Consider the following 17425-nt stretch of genomic DNA (forward strand, 5'->3'; position numbering starts at 1 on the left):
CCCCCCCTTACTGGTCTCCACCATCTTAGGTACTGGCAGGCAGTCTGCCAGTATGCAGTTTAAGACTTATTTATTTTTTGAAGAAAAAAATAAAAAAAAAATTTTTTTTTTTTTTAATATTTCTGTAGTGTAGATCCCCCCTCCCCGATTTCTCTCAAAGAGCACTTTAACCCTCACTGCCACTGCTCCCCGCCATATGTGTTACTGGCAGCCAGTAACAAATTATTCTTAGGTCTCGCACCGCTCCCGCTCGACACCAACAGGGGATCGTTACAGACAGCAGGAACCACAACATGTGCCTCTGTGTTGGACGTAGGCTGTACATCGACACAATATGCTAGGCAAAGTACTGTGTGACGCAGTACCAAGGTCCAAGGAGTTAAAGATATAAAAAATGTTGGATGCAGATAAGATATGAACATTGATTAAACAAAGTACAGGAGTCTTCAGAGAAATATTGAAGCTGAATCTGGGACAGTATAGCAAATCTGTGAATAAGGTAACAGTTTACAAAGATTCATGCATGATCCTCAAACTAGAGGGCAGATTTAAACACAGTAAAATTATTAGAATAGATATGGGGCCAATTTGTGAGCAAAATTAGATTAATCACTACATTTTCAAGTTTTATAGTTGGTAGAAAGTTCAAAGTTAAAATCTGGTTTTCCTGTTAAATTGAAAACATGACAGCTTCTGACATCTGCAAGATAAAAAGTGTATGCACATTTTTGCCATATTTCCTTTAGTCTATAAATAACTGTAATAAAGTTTTAAACTGTTTTGCGTCGTGTGGCTCATCATTATGTGTAAATTACCAGCTGTTTTCTCACTGCTAAAATCTAAAGGTTTTATAAATATTTACTTTTGGTAACTAACTTAGAAGTTTATCTCACTGTGCTCACAAACAGATTTTACTGGTTATCAAAAGGACAACGGACCACAATAGGGTGTGCATGCATGAAAGAAAAGAAGGTTTGCAAAACAACGTGACTCTGCTCAGCGTAAATATGTTACAATATACCAGTTAATGGATGAAGAGACTTTAAGCTCACAAGTCTAACAAAATAACTAGGCCTGTGCATTCAAATAATTTGTTATCATCTGAATGGAAGAAGAGGGCCACACGTGGCATTTGGCTCTTTTCAGACCCATGTCTGAAAGTTCAACACAGTAAGATCTGAATTTGCACAGATCTAGTTGGCTTCACTTACGCAATAAATCAATCCGGCTCCAAAAACAGCCAGACAGTTTCCTCAAGGTTTAAAATATTTTTGTTAGTTTTTTTTTTTTTAAATTCTCCTAGATTTAAAAGTCTCATTTAAGATTAAAACTTATTTAACCAAGCACAATCCTTTAGGCATACATTAGATTATACAACAAATACCGCTGGAAAGGCTGTTCTAATTTTAACTTGTTTTGTGGCCCCTGGGAAAAGAAGCAAAACCAAGAATGTGTGCCGTTGTTTTTGTCGCCCCAGGAAAAAAAAATAGGAACAAAAAAGTATGAGCTTAGGAGACTTCTGGTGAGCAGACAAACAAGCCCTCTGGAGGGAAGAACAGTAGACCCGGTGTACATGCAACTTTATCCAAATCTGGATCTGTGCCACTGCTTTATTTGGCAGTCAAAGCTGAAATGTAAATCTAGAAAATGCCCAACTTCTAACATTTAACAGCATCATCTCGCTTTGGTCCTGTTCTGCCTAAAAATAGGCTTTACATAAATTTGTTGAGTTACTAAAAATGAAATTAAAGGGACAGTCAACTCCAAAATTGTTATTGTTTAAAAAGGTAGATAATCCCTTTATTACCCATTCCCCAGTTTTGCATAACCAACACAGTTATATTAATATACTTTTTACCTCTGTGATTATCTTGTATCTAAGCATCTTCTGACAGCTCCCTAATCACATGACATTTTATTTATTATCTATTGACTTGCATTTAGTATTGTGTTGTGCTAAATCTTAAATAACTCCTCGGGCGTGAGCACAATGTTATCTATATGGCCCACATGAACTTTCAGTCTCCTGTTGTGAACAACTAATACAAAAGCATGTGATAAAAAGCGGTCTATAGTGGCTTACACACAGGCAGAAATTTAAAGGTTATAAAGTATATTAATCTAACAATGTTGGTTGTGCAAAACTGGGGAATGGGTAGTAAAGGCGTTATCTATGTTTTTAAACAATTACAATTTTGGTGTTGACTGTCCCTTTAAACACTAAATACATTTTATAAGCACAGTATTGAGGTTATTCCCCAGCTCCCTCTTCTCATGGGTGCTGCCATGTTGACATCTAGTTTTCATTACTTTCCAGTGCTTATGTATTTACACATGTGCAGTAACTCTCCTTCAGATACCTGCAGTGTAACCTAGGTTTCTAAACGATGGCATTCATAATTAGAGGGAGGCGCATGAATTGTTTTAATGTTTAATCTCCTTTTAAGTTACATAGTTCTATACATATCAATAATATATACAAAACCTAATGTATTTCTATGATATAAATATAAAGAGACTAATTTTTCCCAATTAAGTAGGTAACTATTTTTTTAGGACATCCCACTGCTTAGAAACTACCAATAGCTACAGCAATAAACTGAAGCATGGATCACCGAGATATTTGCCATGTCAGAGAGATGGAAACCTATAGACCATAGACTCAATGACAATCTATACTGATGGGTACTGAGAGCCAGCAACGTGTACTAATGTGTAATAGCCCCATTTGCCTTTGTGAGTATACCTGTCACTTGCAGCTGCTGCCTACAAAGCACAAGTCTCTGCTGATCCTCTTCAAAGTCAACTACATGTGCGTCAATTGGAAGTTCCTGATTGGTTAGCAGCTTGGGGCTGTATTTTCCAGCATCGTAGTCATTGAGGCTCTGTTGGATGAGATCTTCCTCCAGCAGAACAGATTCACCACCTTCCTCTTTTCCTTCAGTGTCTGGTGCGTTCCCAGACTCCTCAGTACCTGCAGATGCTGATGTGCTAGGCTGCTCTAATGCAGGTTCCTGCTGGTCTCTTCTATAACAAAAATAGGACAGACTTTCAATGTACACAAAAAGTAATTTCGTTAATTGGCAAAATTAATCACTACAGCGATCTAAAGATAGAATTGAATGTTATACCAGTGGAAGTAGACGTACAAATAATGCGACTATGTGGGCAATATTTATAAACAACACGATTCAGAATGGAGATACAGTAAGTAGGGATGGGAGAATGTTTTGCAACATTCAAAAATGTTAATTAATTTTTAACACATTCATTTGTTTAGAATGTTTGCACAACATTCTAACATTCATTTTATGTAAAAGTATTTCTAATGTTCTTTTTTAAATGTAATATTTGAATTATGCAATTTTCCAATATGAAAAATTTGAATCTATATATTTGTAAAGTATTTCTAATGCTCTCTTTAAATTCGAAGAATTTTAATCTATATATTTGTAATAGTATTTCTAATGCTCTTTTTAAATGTAATCTATGAATTATGTAATATTTGAAATATAAACATTCAAACTGATATATTTGTATCGATTATGTATCAATTTACTAAATTCCCTACCACATGAACTATTGAACTTTTGAATAGTATTTGTTAAAATGGAATGTTACATTCGAAATTTCGAAGGTGGATATTCGATTTTATTATGAACATTCGAAAATGAAAGTAACATTTGATTACCGAATTTTAATGGATTTTCCTTTATCAACATTTGATTGTCCAAAACGAATGTCCACAGTACTATTCTTTCTACCAAACAAATTACACTTTCAGCCCATCCCTAATGGTAAGTGGTGTCAGAAGAACATTGTTCAGCCAACTCCTTTATACCATATAGATGTAATACGGACATGTATCAGATATAGAATTTTTGATGGTATTTTTGTTATAGGGAATATAGTTCACCTTTAGCAATATTTACCTGTTAGCAGGAGAATCTGGCTCCTGCTTTATGATAGGGAACAGCGGCTCACTCTCTACACCTTGCTCCTGCTTTAACTTGAATAGTTTCTGGCGAAGCACATCCTGGTGCCGCTCCCGCAGCCTGCAATGCACCAAGGAAAGATGAATTAAACAACAGCAGAGGTCACTTAATATTTCTTCCATAACACAATGGTTCAGCAACAATAAAAACAAAACCTTCAGTATGTATCAGGTACTCTTAAAGTTTAACGCAATGTATGCAGCAAACATAAAGAACAAAAACAACTTTCCAATTTATAGGGTAAACGTTTGCTTCATTATCTTGATATTCTTTGGTGCAGGAATGCAGTACTCAGAGCTAGCTGATCACATCTGGTGAGCCAACGATAAGAGGCAATTATGTGCAGCCACCAATTACCAGCTAGCCCGCAGTGGTGCATTACTGCTCCTGATCCTACCTATATCTGCTTTTCATTTGATAACAGAGGTAAATTGAAAAGTTGTTTAAAACTGCATGCTCTATCGATCAAGATTTTTTTATTCTGACTTTACAGCTCCTTTAATAAGACCACTTTGTGCCTTATATTATAGCAATGAAACAGCAGAAAGAAGAAAGGCAAAGCAATATTTAAAAAGAAGCTATTTACACTTGCAGTAACTAGCAACTTATTAAACTGATGGTAAATCCTAGTGTTTCAAAGACCATCACTAAAAATAAATAGGACTTTAACAGTGTGCGGCCCCTTCCTAACGGAAAGTTTAGCACAATAGGATCCGATTTACCATCACTAACAATTCAAGTCAGAGAATTTATCCCAACATTCCAGGGGCCCTCTGCTTCCACAACTTCCCGGCCAGTAACTACAATTGCTTCATATGATAAAACACTTTTTATGGAGGGGTTTTGGACAATATCTAGATGCTGATAATAAATAATTTACAACATAAATGAAATCATAAATGAGCTTGGTGAAAGATACTTTATCAAGAGTAGTCAATTTATAAAGGATTTGTTTGCTCCAACCTAATACACAAAAGGGGCAGAAAAGACCCCATCCGTATTTCTATAAAGGCCCCAGTGTAACATTGTAATTTAACCGGGACTGTAAAAACCTTGAAATTTTTATTTACAAAATGTTTATTCGTGCACAGTAAAACAACTTTGCAATATAGTTTCATTATTTATTTTGTCACATTTTCATGTAATTTAGCCATGAAAATGGAGGATTTTCTAATTCTCAGAACTTGAAATGCACCCTGCTGACTTATCAAGACTAACTCTGCTATATATTTGTCCCTAATAGGCTTCAAAAGATAACTGAAAAACAATGTTTTTTATACTAATATTATAACAGTGACTAGCCTTGTTGTCTGCCGACTAAAGCCCAGATTGGCTCCTCCAAATAAGGCAAATGGTGGGTCGAGTTTCTTTTTGGAAACCAATTGCAATAAAAACGATGTTAATTAGTTTTTCCAACGTTAAAACTTGGCTGAAATGTTACTCTATAGCAACACAACAGAAATGTCTTGGTATTAACAATAATAAGGTATTAACTGTCCCTTTAACTATAACATCATGCAGCACTGCACATAAGCATCTTCTGGGACCTACATGCATAATTACGACAATGCTGTTTAAAGGGAGATGAAACCCAAAATATTATTTTGCAATTCAGACAGATCATACCATTTAAAAAGTTTCCAATTTACTTCCAATTATTCAATTTGTTTCATTCCCATGATATTCTTTGTTGTATCACTACATTGCATCTAGTGCTCTTGCAAACGGATAACATTCTTGCATAACTGCTGCCATATAGTGCCCCAACCACGTGCACGCTCCTGAGCTTACATGCCTGCTTGTCGACAAAAGATAGCAAGAGAACAAAGAAAATGTGATAATAGAAGTAAACTAGAAAGTTGTTTATAATCGCATGTTGAGACAGTAAACACATTGTAATTACTTCTGTTGTCTTGCTATAGAATAACCTCACTCCTGAGTAAATATTTTCTAGACAAAAAGACCTGGCTTGCTACGTTTTTTTCAATGATCATAGCCTGCAACCCCAATAGAGGAAGCGGCTATTGTTTCAGGACAGCTGATTGTTTAGGACGTTCCATGCTGTTTTAACAGCGCTAAAGCCCAGTGCAGTCAGGATGGCATAGAACGTCCTAATGGTGGATTATTTTACAGTTTGATCACCCCTGCTGTGGCCAATTAGGCAAAGATATGTAACAGGGTTAGACTTGAGTAGTCTGCAGTGTGCATTTCCAGTTCTGTGAATTAGAAAACTTAACTTTCTAAGTTAAAGGACCACTCAATGCAGTAGAATTCCATAATTGACAAATGCATAATAAAAAGGCAATTATTTCACAGCTACTTTGAATTTCAAACAAGTAGATTTTTTTTCTGACTTTCCGGGCCCCTGTGTTATGTGACAGACATCAGCCAATCACAGACTAGTATACGTATACCCTGTGAGCTTGTGCACATGCTCAGTAGGATCTTGTTCCCCAGAAAGTGTGAATCTAAAAAAACTGTGCAAAATTTTATAATGGAAGTAAATTGGAAAGTGTCTTAAAACTGCTGCTCTGTCTGATTTATAAAAGGTTATTTTGACTTGAGTGACCCTATAAGCCACAATTAACTCTAAATGTATGCGTTTATATTGTGCTGGTAAGTGCATACAAAAAGCCTAATGCTGCCTTTGCAGCCACTCAAGTGTTCCTTTATATTCTTATTTTGAGCCCAGTGGAAGTCTACTTGCCTGATCCACTGCCACACAACATTGGAGGGTTTTTTAAAAAAAAAAAAATTTAAGGCTCGCATACAGGGCAGTACAACCAATCAGAAGCTGTACCACCAACAGCACATTCCTGCCCCCTGCTTTCATGATCCTTTACATTCAGTAACAGTGTTGTAAACCATGTGTTTCTGAAATCCAGTGCTCAAGTTCCCCTAACAGGCCAGATTTTCATGATATCTGAACTAGAGCACAGGTGAAATAATCAGCTGACCAGTAACCATGGTAACTAACCTGCTCTCAACTATCAGCTGATTATTTCACCTGTGCTTTACTTAAGCTATCATGGAAATCTGGCCTGTAAGGGGTACTTATCAACTGGAGTTGAGAAACACTGTTGTAAAGAATCGGGAAAGCAGGAGGTTGGTGAGTGCTATTATACTGGGTGAGAAGAAGCTTGCATGGCTAAAGAAAATAAAAATCTAATTCTGGCTGGTCAACAAATGCCCAACTGGGAGCTAGCTGAGTACATCTGGTGAGCCAAAGACAAGAGACATGTATGTGCAGCCACCAATCAGCAGCCAGCTCCCAGTTGTGCATTACTGCTCCTGAGCCTATACAGGTTTATTTTTCCTCAAAAGATACCAAGAAAATAAAGCTAATTGATAAAGTAAAATGGAAAATTGTTCAAAATTACTCTGTTATTTCTAATTTATGAAAGCTTTATTTTGACTTTACTGTCCTTAAATAACATGAAATAGGATCAAAACATAAATGAAAGTATATTGCAAAGTTGATTTTTTTCGACTGGGAAAATCCATTAAAATAAACCATAACACCTGTTAAAATTCCTTAAAACTAACTTCTACTAAATAATTTAAAACAACTAAGCACAAATGTATATGCTGGCTGTTTAGCTTACCGCAAACAGTTCAAATGAGAGTGATTTAAATTACAATGTTGATCCAGCGATTGGGGCTGCTATGTGTGCCGCCATATTGTACACACAGCAGTCACATGATGCGCACAGCATATTATTCCGTTATGTATGTTTGCTTAGAGGAAATACTCACTGTGATGCAGAGCATGTGCTGCAGTGTGTTGAGTGGAAATGCATCAGTTTTGAACATAGTAATGTAAATAAAAGGGCAAGTGTAGATACATGATACTATAAGCTCATACAACTAATAATAGGAAAAAAGCAAGAATCAGGTCTGCCTAAGTGCCTATCTGTGCCATAATTAGCTTTGTAAAAGATGGAATTTACAAATTAAAGCATTGTACATAAACAAAAGAAATTTTACTTTACATGTCCAACTTACTATGTATTTTGTATGTCCATAATGTTTCCATGCAATATCCAATTGCTCCCTCAATGCAAAAAAAAAAACTCTTATGAAATAAAATATGTTTTAAATTATTTTTAAATCTAAATTATTTTTAAATCTAGTATTTATGTAATTGCACAGCAACATTGCAGCCGTACTCAATGTGTTTTTTTAACAGTCAGGGCTGCTTGCTGCCACTGCAGTGATTTATATTTAGCTGTCACAAGTGTTATAAAGCAGGCAGAGGTCGAGCCTAACCGTTCTAAAACAAACAGCTATGCACGGACTAAGATCTCCCCGGCACAGCAGTTCACACTTCAGCGGTGATATCCTTTCCCCTTCCCCCGTAGCATGCACAGTGCAGAGATCAACACAAAAACAAGAATCTGAGAGCAAACAGGGAGCAGTAAGTGCAACAAAGTTATACTTATCACAAACTGTGCTTGGCTGGATTAAAACGGACACAAAATAATTTAAATATTTTAAAAAATATACTGAAGTAGAAAAAATTATCCAGATGAAAAATATTAACTAGCATTGTAGAATAAATAATAATAAAAAAATACTGTACACCATCGTTTTTAAAACCTACTGAGCGTGTATGAAGGCATGGTTCCAGGCACTGGTATAAGCTCCGGGGAGAGAAGGAGATTATATATATATATATAATGTTTGATAGTGTAAACTAACCACAGAAAGTATTATATTTATCAGATTTGTTCAAAGTGTGAAAACTTTTGACATAATGTAACAGAGTAGACACTGCAGGGGACGCTGTGCATCACAGTAAGAGAGTGCTTCTGCACTGGAGATGTATTTCCTCTAAGCATACATAACAGAATATGCTGTGCACGTCACGTGACTGCTGTGTGAAACGCGTGTTACAAAATGGTGGCATCCATGGCAGCATCAAGCACAGGATCAACATTGTGATTGAAATTAGTTTATTTGGACTGGTTGGGGTAAGCTGGACAAACCACAGACATCCATGCTTTCCTAGGGTTTTATTTGCTAATAAGTTAGTTAAAGGGACACTGAACCCAAATTTTCTCTTTCATGATTCAGAGCATACAATTTTAAGCAACTTTCTAATTTACTTCTATTATCAAATTTTCTTCATTCTCTTGGTATGTTTATTTGAAAAGCAAGAATGTAAGTTTAGATGCCGGCCCATTTTTGGTGAACAACCTGGGTTGTCCTTGCTGATTGGACAGCACCAATCAGCAAGTGCTGTCCATGGTTCTGAACCAAACATTTGCTGGCTCTTTAGCTTAGATGCCTTCTTTTTCAAATAAAGATAGCCAGAGAACGAAGAAAAATTGATAATAGAAGTAAATTAGAAAGTTGCTTAAAATTGCATGCTCTATCTGAATCACGAAAGAAAAAAAAATGGGTTCAGTATCCCTTTAAAATAAGTTTTACCAGACAGGTGTTATGGGTCCCTTTAAGATTTAAAAAAAGGCAATGTAATCAGGTAAGCAGCTAAAAAGAGTTCATTGTATTCAAATTTGCTGCAGGAACATCACTTTCAAATGTGATGGACTCTCTCTCCCACCCCAAACAGAAGTTGATTTCTGTTTAAACCTATTTCATAGCTTTTCTATAGCGAATAATGCCTATTTTTTTATTTTTTTATTACAGGTGCCTTTTTTTCCCAGGCAAAAAGAGGATCTTCAAAATTTAAAAATAAAGATAAATGATTTGTAAAAAAATGTAATAGACTCCCGCTAGTAAAATGGATCACTGGGAAGATATTATGGGGAGATGCATTGGCCCCTCTAAAGTTAAAGTGATGGTAAACCCAAGCATTTAACAAACGCTAGGATTTACCATCACTAAAAATCAAGGGGAGTTTCATTGATCAAATGTGTACAAAAGGGTGCTAAACTCACCCTTTCTGTGCCGTTGCACAGCGCTAAATTCAATGGCTCCGGCCGCCCACGGCACAAAAATCTCCTTCAATGAGGTAACGTTTGCACCTCTGAACCAATAGCTATGTGTGTGTCAACTTCTGTATGCACGCACTGCTATAGGTTCAGAGGTGAAACTGGCACCTCATTGGTAGAAGATCATGTGCCGTGGGCGACCTGCGGTGCTGAATTTAACGATGAGCAACGGCAAAGAAAAGGTGAGTTTAGCAACCCTTTTTACAAGGTTGAAGAATGAAACTCCCCTTGATTTTTAGTGATGGTAAATCCTAGCGTTTGTTAAACGCTTGGATTTACCATCACTTTAAACTAATACAACAGTATCAGTTGTGTAATTCCTACTAACGCTCACTAGATAAGGACAACATTAAAAGCTCTACTGATGAAGGACATGAATATGATAGTTTATCCAGAACAATAGCATTTTGAAATGCCCTATTTTAATTAAAAAAGTGAAAAGATAACAATGTCCCTTTAAAGGAGCATTAAATACAGTACAACTGCATATTCAACAGATACATAATAAAAAGACAATGCAACAGAGCTTACTAGGGAATTTAAAGTGAGTTGTACATTTTTATATAGCAGACTTAAAAGTTTATTCCATTTCCCTGCCCCAGTATCATGTGACGGCCATCAGTCAATCAAAAATGCATATGCATATACACTGTGCAAGTCTGCACATGCTCAGCAGGATTTGGTGGCTCAGACAGTGTGCATATAAAAAGATTGTGCACACTTTGGTAATAGCAGCCAATAGGAAAGTTTTGCGTTTTTTTTTTTTAAATTGCATCCTCGCTCTGTCCTAAAAGTTTACTTCTAAATGTAGTCATTAACCACTATATAAATGCTAGATACAATGATCCATTCAAAGGATTTCCAGAATAACATGCAGATGTTTTTAAAAGTTTAATTAGTTGTTTAAATATTGACACAATAAGTGCAACATTTTAGTGTCTATAAAACAACGGGAGCTGCCATGTTGTAACTTAGGTTACCTTCTCTGCTATGGCCAATTAGGGACAGTAATAAAGTCACTAGAGTCTGCAGCCAATGGCTGTGTGGAATATTCCATTTCAGAATAGAATTACAGGAAAAGGGGACAAAATAAATAATGAAAGTATATTGTAGACTTCTCTTTATATATGCAATTTATCATTTTATATTACCATCTCAAAGTTTTGAATGTCCTTTTAAAGATATGCTCCATTTATATTTATAAGGGTGGCCCTACAGCCCCCCTTTTGCACTATTTACCTTGCTCTGGCCATGTAAGCACGCAGTTGCTGCAGAAGACTTTCCCAGTATCCAATGTCCAGGTTGGGTCCCCCTGCCTTAATTTTACTTTCAATTCCTTGAAAAATAATTTGTAATTGGTTGTAGGTCTTCCCTTTAAACACAGACTGTACATCTGTGGTAACAGAGGCATTCACTCCTTCACGTCGGTCTCCTGCAGAATTGTATGTTCAATTAATCAAAATCAATTTCAGAAAACTCCATAATTCTATGAATGTTCATAAACCAAACATTTTGATTTGATAACCTAAATACTATATACTCCAGCCTTTTTCCCACTCCAGATTTACACAAGGAGAAAAAGGGAGGAGCACTATCGGTGTAATAAAAATCCAACTTTATTAGAACTTTCACATAAAAACATGCTGTGACAATATACAGTGTAGAATAGGTTACAGATTAACCCTTATTCGTCATGCTGGCCGACATGTTTCAGCCGTAGCCTTACGCATAGCCTTAAGTGATTTAAACCATCTTAAATTGCCAATTCTTAAAAGGGACAATAAACACCTAATTTCATGACATTCCTGTTGTCTTCATATAGAATAACATAGCAGACAAGACTAAACATTGTTAAAAGGAAAGTACACCTTGTCTGCTGTAATTGTTTTTCAATAGCCAAACCCCACCCACCTTGTCTAATTTGGAGAAGACAATTTGACTCAAGTCCGCTGCTGACAAGGCTAGCAAAGGTCATACCGTTAGTATACAATGCATTAGTTTGCCGTTCTTATCTGGGAAATATATGAAGCCTTAAAAGGGATAGTAAACCCCAAAAATTTATTTTATGATTCAGATAGAACATACCATTTTAAACAACTTTCCAATTTAATTCTATTATCAAATTTTCTTCATTCTCTTGTTATCCATTGCTGAAGGGACAGCATTGCACTACTGACAGGAAGCTGAAAATATCTATTTAGCCAATCACAAGAGACAAATGTGTGCAGGCACCAATTAGCAGCAGCTCCCACTAGTGTATGATATGTGCATATTCATTTTTTAACAAGGGATACTAGGAGAACGAAGCACATTTGAAAATAGAAATGGATTTAAAAGAGTCTTAAAAATGACATGCTCTATCTGAATCATGCAAGTTTAATTTTGACTTTCCTATCCATTTAAAAAGTCCACAATGTGTATTTTCAGTTCTGAGAATGATAAAATCCTCAGCTTTATTCAAAGCTAAATTACATGAAAAGTGGGCAAAATAAATTATACAATATATTTGTTTTTTTACTGCACATAATTAAACCTTTTATATTAACCCCTTAATGGGTACATCGCTGGTCTTTCTATGGGGGTGTCTTTTTTTTAACAAGCCTTTAGGAGGGAGGTCTAATAGCACGGTCATGCCACTAACAGCAAGACCTGCACTATTATACCCAGACAATCTCTTAATGACCAGCGACATACATAGTATGTTGCGGTTGTTAAGGGGGTAAAATCTCAAGGTGTCCACTGTCTTTTTAACTGTACAATCTACGGTTTACATTTGTATATAGAATGTGCACTCTTAGCCCTGTTTTAAGTTTGCTTACTATCACTGGCACTTCCAAGTATGTATTTACATTTTGTTTTTAGTGTTGTTGTAAAAAGAGAAGCAGGAAGGATTCAGCCCACAAAGGCAGATTTTTGTAGTGTTAGGACCAGTTAATACAGGGACACCTTGTAGGCTGGTGACTAGCCATATTGTGTGGCTAAGATCTCTTCTTTTGTTGAGAGAGACTTTGCAGTGCAAAAATTGCATGCTCTACCCCGCTGTGTGACTGCCGCTGCTGATTGGTTACCAACTATGGCCTAGACTAGAAATGGGATGCTAATTTATCACACGCACACAAACGGGCGATAATTCATCAGCCATTACAAGTGGCTGGTTATTACTACCTCAATCTCGCGGTAGCAATTAGCGCTTATAAAATTAACCAGAGATCAGATTACTGGTTACTTTTAGAAATGTGTTCCAAATGCTGCCCAAATACAGAGTAATATATTTTATTGAAAAATAAAGATAGTAGCATGTTTATTTGTTTAATAAAGTAACTGCACTAGGCAGTAATAAGGGGCTAAAGCTGGCGGGTGTGGGGTGTTAGAAAAGAACGGCACTGAAAGTGCCTTTACATTGCAGTCTATAAGAACTGTGTGTTCCCAGTAAATATATATGTATATGCTTATATACATATATATTTGTGTGTGTGTGTGTGTGTGTGTGTGTGTGTGTGTGTGTGTGTGTGTGTGTGTGTGTGTATGTATGTATATATATATATATATATATATATATATATATATATATATATATATATATATATATATATAAATATATATGTATATTATCATAAACATATGTATTTACAATTAGCATATGCACTAATACCCTGTACACGCAAAATTAATGATTTCTTAAACTCATATTTCTGTTATTTACTCTATTCCAAGATTAACCTTTTTTTTTATAGTAAATGTCATTCCAGCTAAGCAAGGATTTATGACTAAACATAGATGTTACATTTTTCATCTCAGTTTTAAGGGGAAAAAACAAACAAACATACAGCTGACAATGTCTGAAAATCTTGAAAGATAGGACATTAATCAGAATGATTTCAGCTTTTTTGTGGCAGTGGGTGTAATTACTAGACCTGCAACTTTCAAAGGATGACCAGCACCACCTTCTGGAAGCATTAAGGCACTGCACTTCATAAACCTAATGTCGAAAGCATCTATCAAGTAAATTAAATAAGTTTTGTTTCCTCTTTAATTCACATCTAAGTGAGGATACTTAAAAATTAAAAAAATGATGTTTGTACTAAATAAACCCCCTTTTAGTTTTTCTTCATTTGTGTGGAAGTTTGCGCAAACATGAATCTCCTGCCCGTTTCAATATGAATTTCAACTAACTTTTCCTGGAAAACATTACAATATTTTTTTGATTAATTCTGTGCTAAAGCTTGTGAACTTGAACAGAACATAAGCATGTCCTTTTTAATAAGCTGTACTGTAAAATGGGAAGAAGTTTGTCACATTAAAAAAAAAGAGCATAGCCAGGTAGTAACAAATACATACAGAAAGAGAAGCGCTCTCTCAGAAACAGCTCAGTAGCTTGTTCTAGGCAATTTACCACCCGGGAGCATTGTCTTTTAGCCCAATTGTACTTTTCACAGAGAAGAACTTTCCTGAAGTAGATCAGTCTGATCCAGCCTAAAAAAAAAAGTCAGTCCAGCCCCAAAATACCAGGCAATCCCTCTCTGAACAAGAAACCCTGGCAATCCAGATAATCATTTCAACCTTCTTTGGAGCTTGTCAGTGAGGTGCAGTCATATGCCTCAACTAAGCACATATTTAATACAGCCAATGTAAAACCAAATTAAAAACAAAATTGATTTGTAACATGGATGACAGGTCGTCATATTGTATTGTATAATATTATAATGGAATGGGGCGTATTAAATTACGTGGTACATCTATGACGTAATAAAATGAAAGCAGGTGATATTAGCCTTTTAAACTAACGTATAACTAACAAACACTACATGTCATACAAGACCTGAGATGATAGTTCGCTAGGGAGAGAACGGAACGCGTAAGGCAGTAGTGTAGTGTTTCTGAAGTGAAGTGATTTACACAAAGGCCGAAAAGTTCAACGGGTTGCTTTTACCATTATCAAACGCCACAGGGAAGAGAATGCCATGGGTCCCTTCAGCTTCAGACGGCTATTCGGGAGAACTTAAAGGACATTTTTCCCTGTACAATCGTGGATGACATTCAGATAGCCAGTTGTTTTAGTCTTTCTTCTAAGTATTACTTTTGTGTGTGTGAATAATAATAAAACTTAGCTGTGAATTGCAGATGCGCTCTGTTCTCTCTTTGTATCTTTTCACACTACGTTATCACAAATATAAGCTCTTACTTACCTGGGCCCTTCCCAGAAGTCTCAAGCTTTCGCAGCTTAGCAATTTCATCCTCTGTGATGATGGTCATATCCCTCCAAAAGTCTACATTCTTTCCTTGCTCCAGCTCCATGTAAATCTGAAAAAAAAATGAATGAATGAATGAATGAATGGTCACATTTCTGCAAGACACTACATTAAGCATATAGTTGTGCAACACCCCAATTTCCAATAACCATCCCCACTCCTGGGAAAATGATGGACCTACCTGAATATCTTCCAACAAGTCATCCAAGTCAGAAACAGTGAGCCCTGTGAGGAATGTGTAAGGCTCATGCATTTCGACTGCTAGATCATCATCCTCAGCGCTGATGTACTTTGCCAACAGATCTATGGGTTTAGCTCGACCATCCCGGATGCGTATTTTGGACCTAAAATATGACCGATCAAAAAAAAAAAAAATATCAAAAGAAAAATATATCATCAGCAGCAATAACTAGAGCATACACAAAATATAAGCACAAATAGAAACTACCCATCAGACATTTGCCTCAGAGCTCAGTGGGAAAAAAAAGCAATGCAATGTGAAATTATTCAATTTAAAATGTCTTCTTCAAGTATTATTAGTGCTACCAACATTATTACCCCTTTTAACAAAATTATTAATAGACCTTCCTTCTAACCATTATCGGAATTTACATCCTTCTGCTGTATCTGCCTGGAAGAGAGCAGTTTGTTGCACCACTCAAAGATACTTGGGATTTTAGATGCAAAATAAAAAAAAAAAAAACACTATCTAAAACTAGAAAGTGATCAAAATGTAACATTTTGTAAATATAAAACACCATTTTGTGTAAAGAAGAATCAAATATATTAGGAGGCAGAACTAAATGCATTCCATTACATTAAGATCAGGCAGCAAGCGGGAATATGAAAAATATAAATAAATAATATTTACAGGTTACATTTCCTTTTTCATCCCTACTTGTCGTTACCACTGGGGTTTGAATTTGTGAACACTTGATGCCACCATGGGTTACAACTTTCTCCCAAAATTTGGGATTTCAGAGTCAAAATTAACTAATCAGCAATACTGTGGAGAGAAAAGTATGTTCTTCCAAACATTTGCTTTACTAATCTGCTTAGTTGTTCCAGATGTTTTCCTTGCCTATGACTGCTTTAGTTCTGGCGCAATGAACTCCAATACCTTCTTGCAAAGGACGGTTATATTAGTGATAAAGATGATAAAAAAGGGAAACGGTCAGTTTGGCCCATTTCCTAGCCATATATTAAACACACATTGTAAACTACATGATTATGAACCTTCATATATAAGAATTATTTTGCAATGAAAACTGCAGCTTTGTTTTGTCAAATGAGTATATTGTTTTATGTTTATTCTTTTAACTGATTTCCCTGATCTCAGAACAAAAGAACCCCTGCTAACCAATCACAAACTAGTATTCAGATATAACACAAACTATGTTTCCACGTGTGCGGACTGGTGTATTCCCTTAAGGAGGTTTAGCCCTGATTCAGCTTGGTTACTGTTGCAAAGAATGATGGCCCTATCAGGATTGTTGATGCAAAACCGATAATCCACATTTTAAAAGCATGTGACACCATATAAGCTTAGGGAGGGAGGGGAAAATAAACAAAAGATCACATTGCCTAAAAAAAGTATTAACCCAAGCCTCTCTGGGAGAAAGTGAAACAAGCACAATTTTTAGATGCATTTTACAGCAAAAGGCTGCAAAATAAATAATGAATGTATATTGTAATAATGTTTCACTTGCAATATTGAAACATTTTATGCGTTGATGAAATGTAAAGTTTAATGGGCCTTAAAGGGACACTGTACCCAAATGTTATCTTTCATGATTCAGATAGAGCATGCAATTTTAAAGCAACTTTCTAATTTGCTCCTATTATCAATTTTTCTTCGTTCACTTGCTATCTTTATTTGAAAAAGAAGACATCTAAGCTCTTTTTTGTTTAAGTACTCTGGACAGCACTTTTTTATTGGTGGATGAATTTATCCACCAATCAGCAAGAATAACCCAGGTTATTCACCAAAAATGGGCCGGCATCTAAACTTACATTCTTGCATTTCAAATAAAGATACCAAGAGAAGGAAGAAAAATTGATAATAGGAGTAAATTAGAAAGTTGCTTAAAATTGCATGCTCTATCTAAATCACGAAAGAAAATTTTTGGGTTCAGTGTCCCTTTAACCCCTTAATGACAACTGACGTACCAGGTACGTCATGCATTAACAAGCAGTTAATGACAATGGACGTACCTGGTACGTC

General features: G+C 35.9%; 1 protein-coding gene across 1 annotated transcript in view; it reads right to left on the reverse strand.

Moving 5' to 3' along the window:
- CACTIN (cactin, spliceosome C complex subunit) overlaps positions 1–17425 on the reverse strand; it is a 36197-nt gene that overhangs the window by 1594 nt on the left and 17178 nt on the right. Inside the window, exons 5-9 of the mRNA XM_053703123.1 lie at positions 15383–15545; positions 15139–15253; positions 11192–11384; positions 3933–4055; positions 2747–3027 (exon numbers count right to left, since the gene is read on the reverse strand). Of these exons, the coding sequence (XP_053559098.1) occupies positions 2747–3027; positions 3933–4055; positions 11192–11384; positions 15139–15253; positions 15383–15545 (875 nt within the window). The remainder of the gene's footprint in view (positions 1–2746; positions 3028–3932; positions 4056–11191; positions 11385–15138; positions 15254–15382; positions 15546–17425) is intronic.

Source organism: Bombina bombina, chromosome 2, assembly GCF_027579735.1.
Source record: "Bombina bombina isolate aBomBom1 chromosome 2, aBomBom1.pri, whole genome shotgun sequence".
NCBI lineage: Eukaryota > Metazoa > Chordata > Amphibia > Anura > Bombinatoridae > Bombina > Bombina bombina.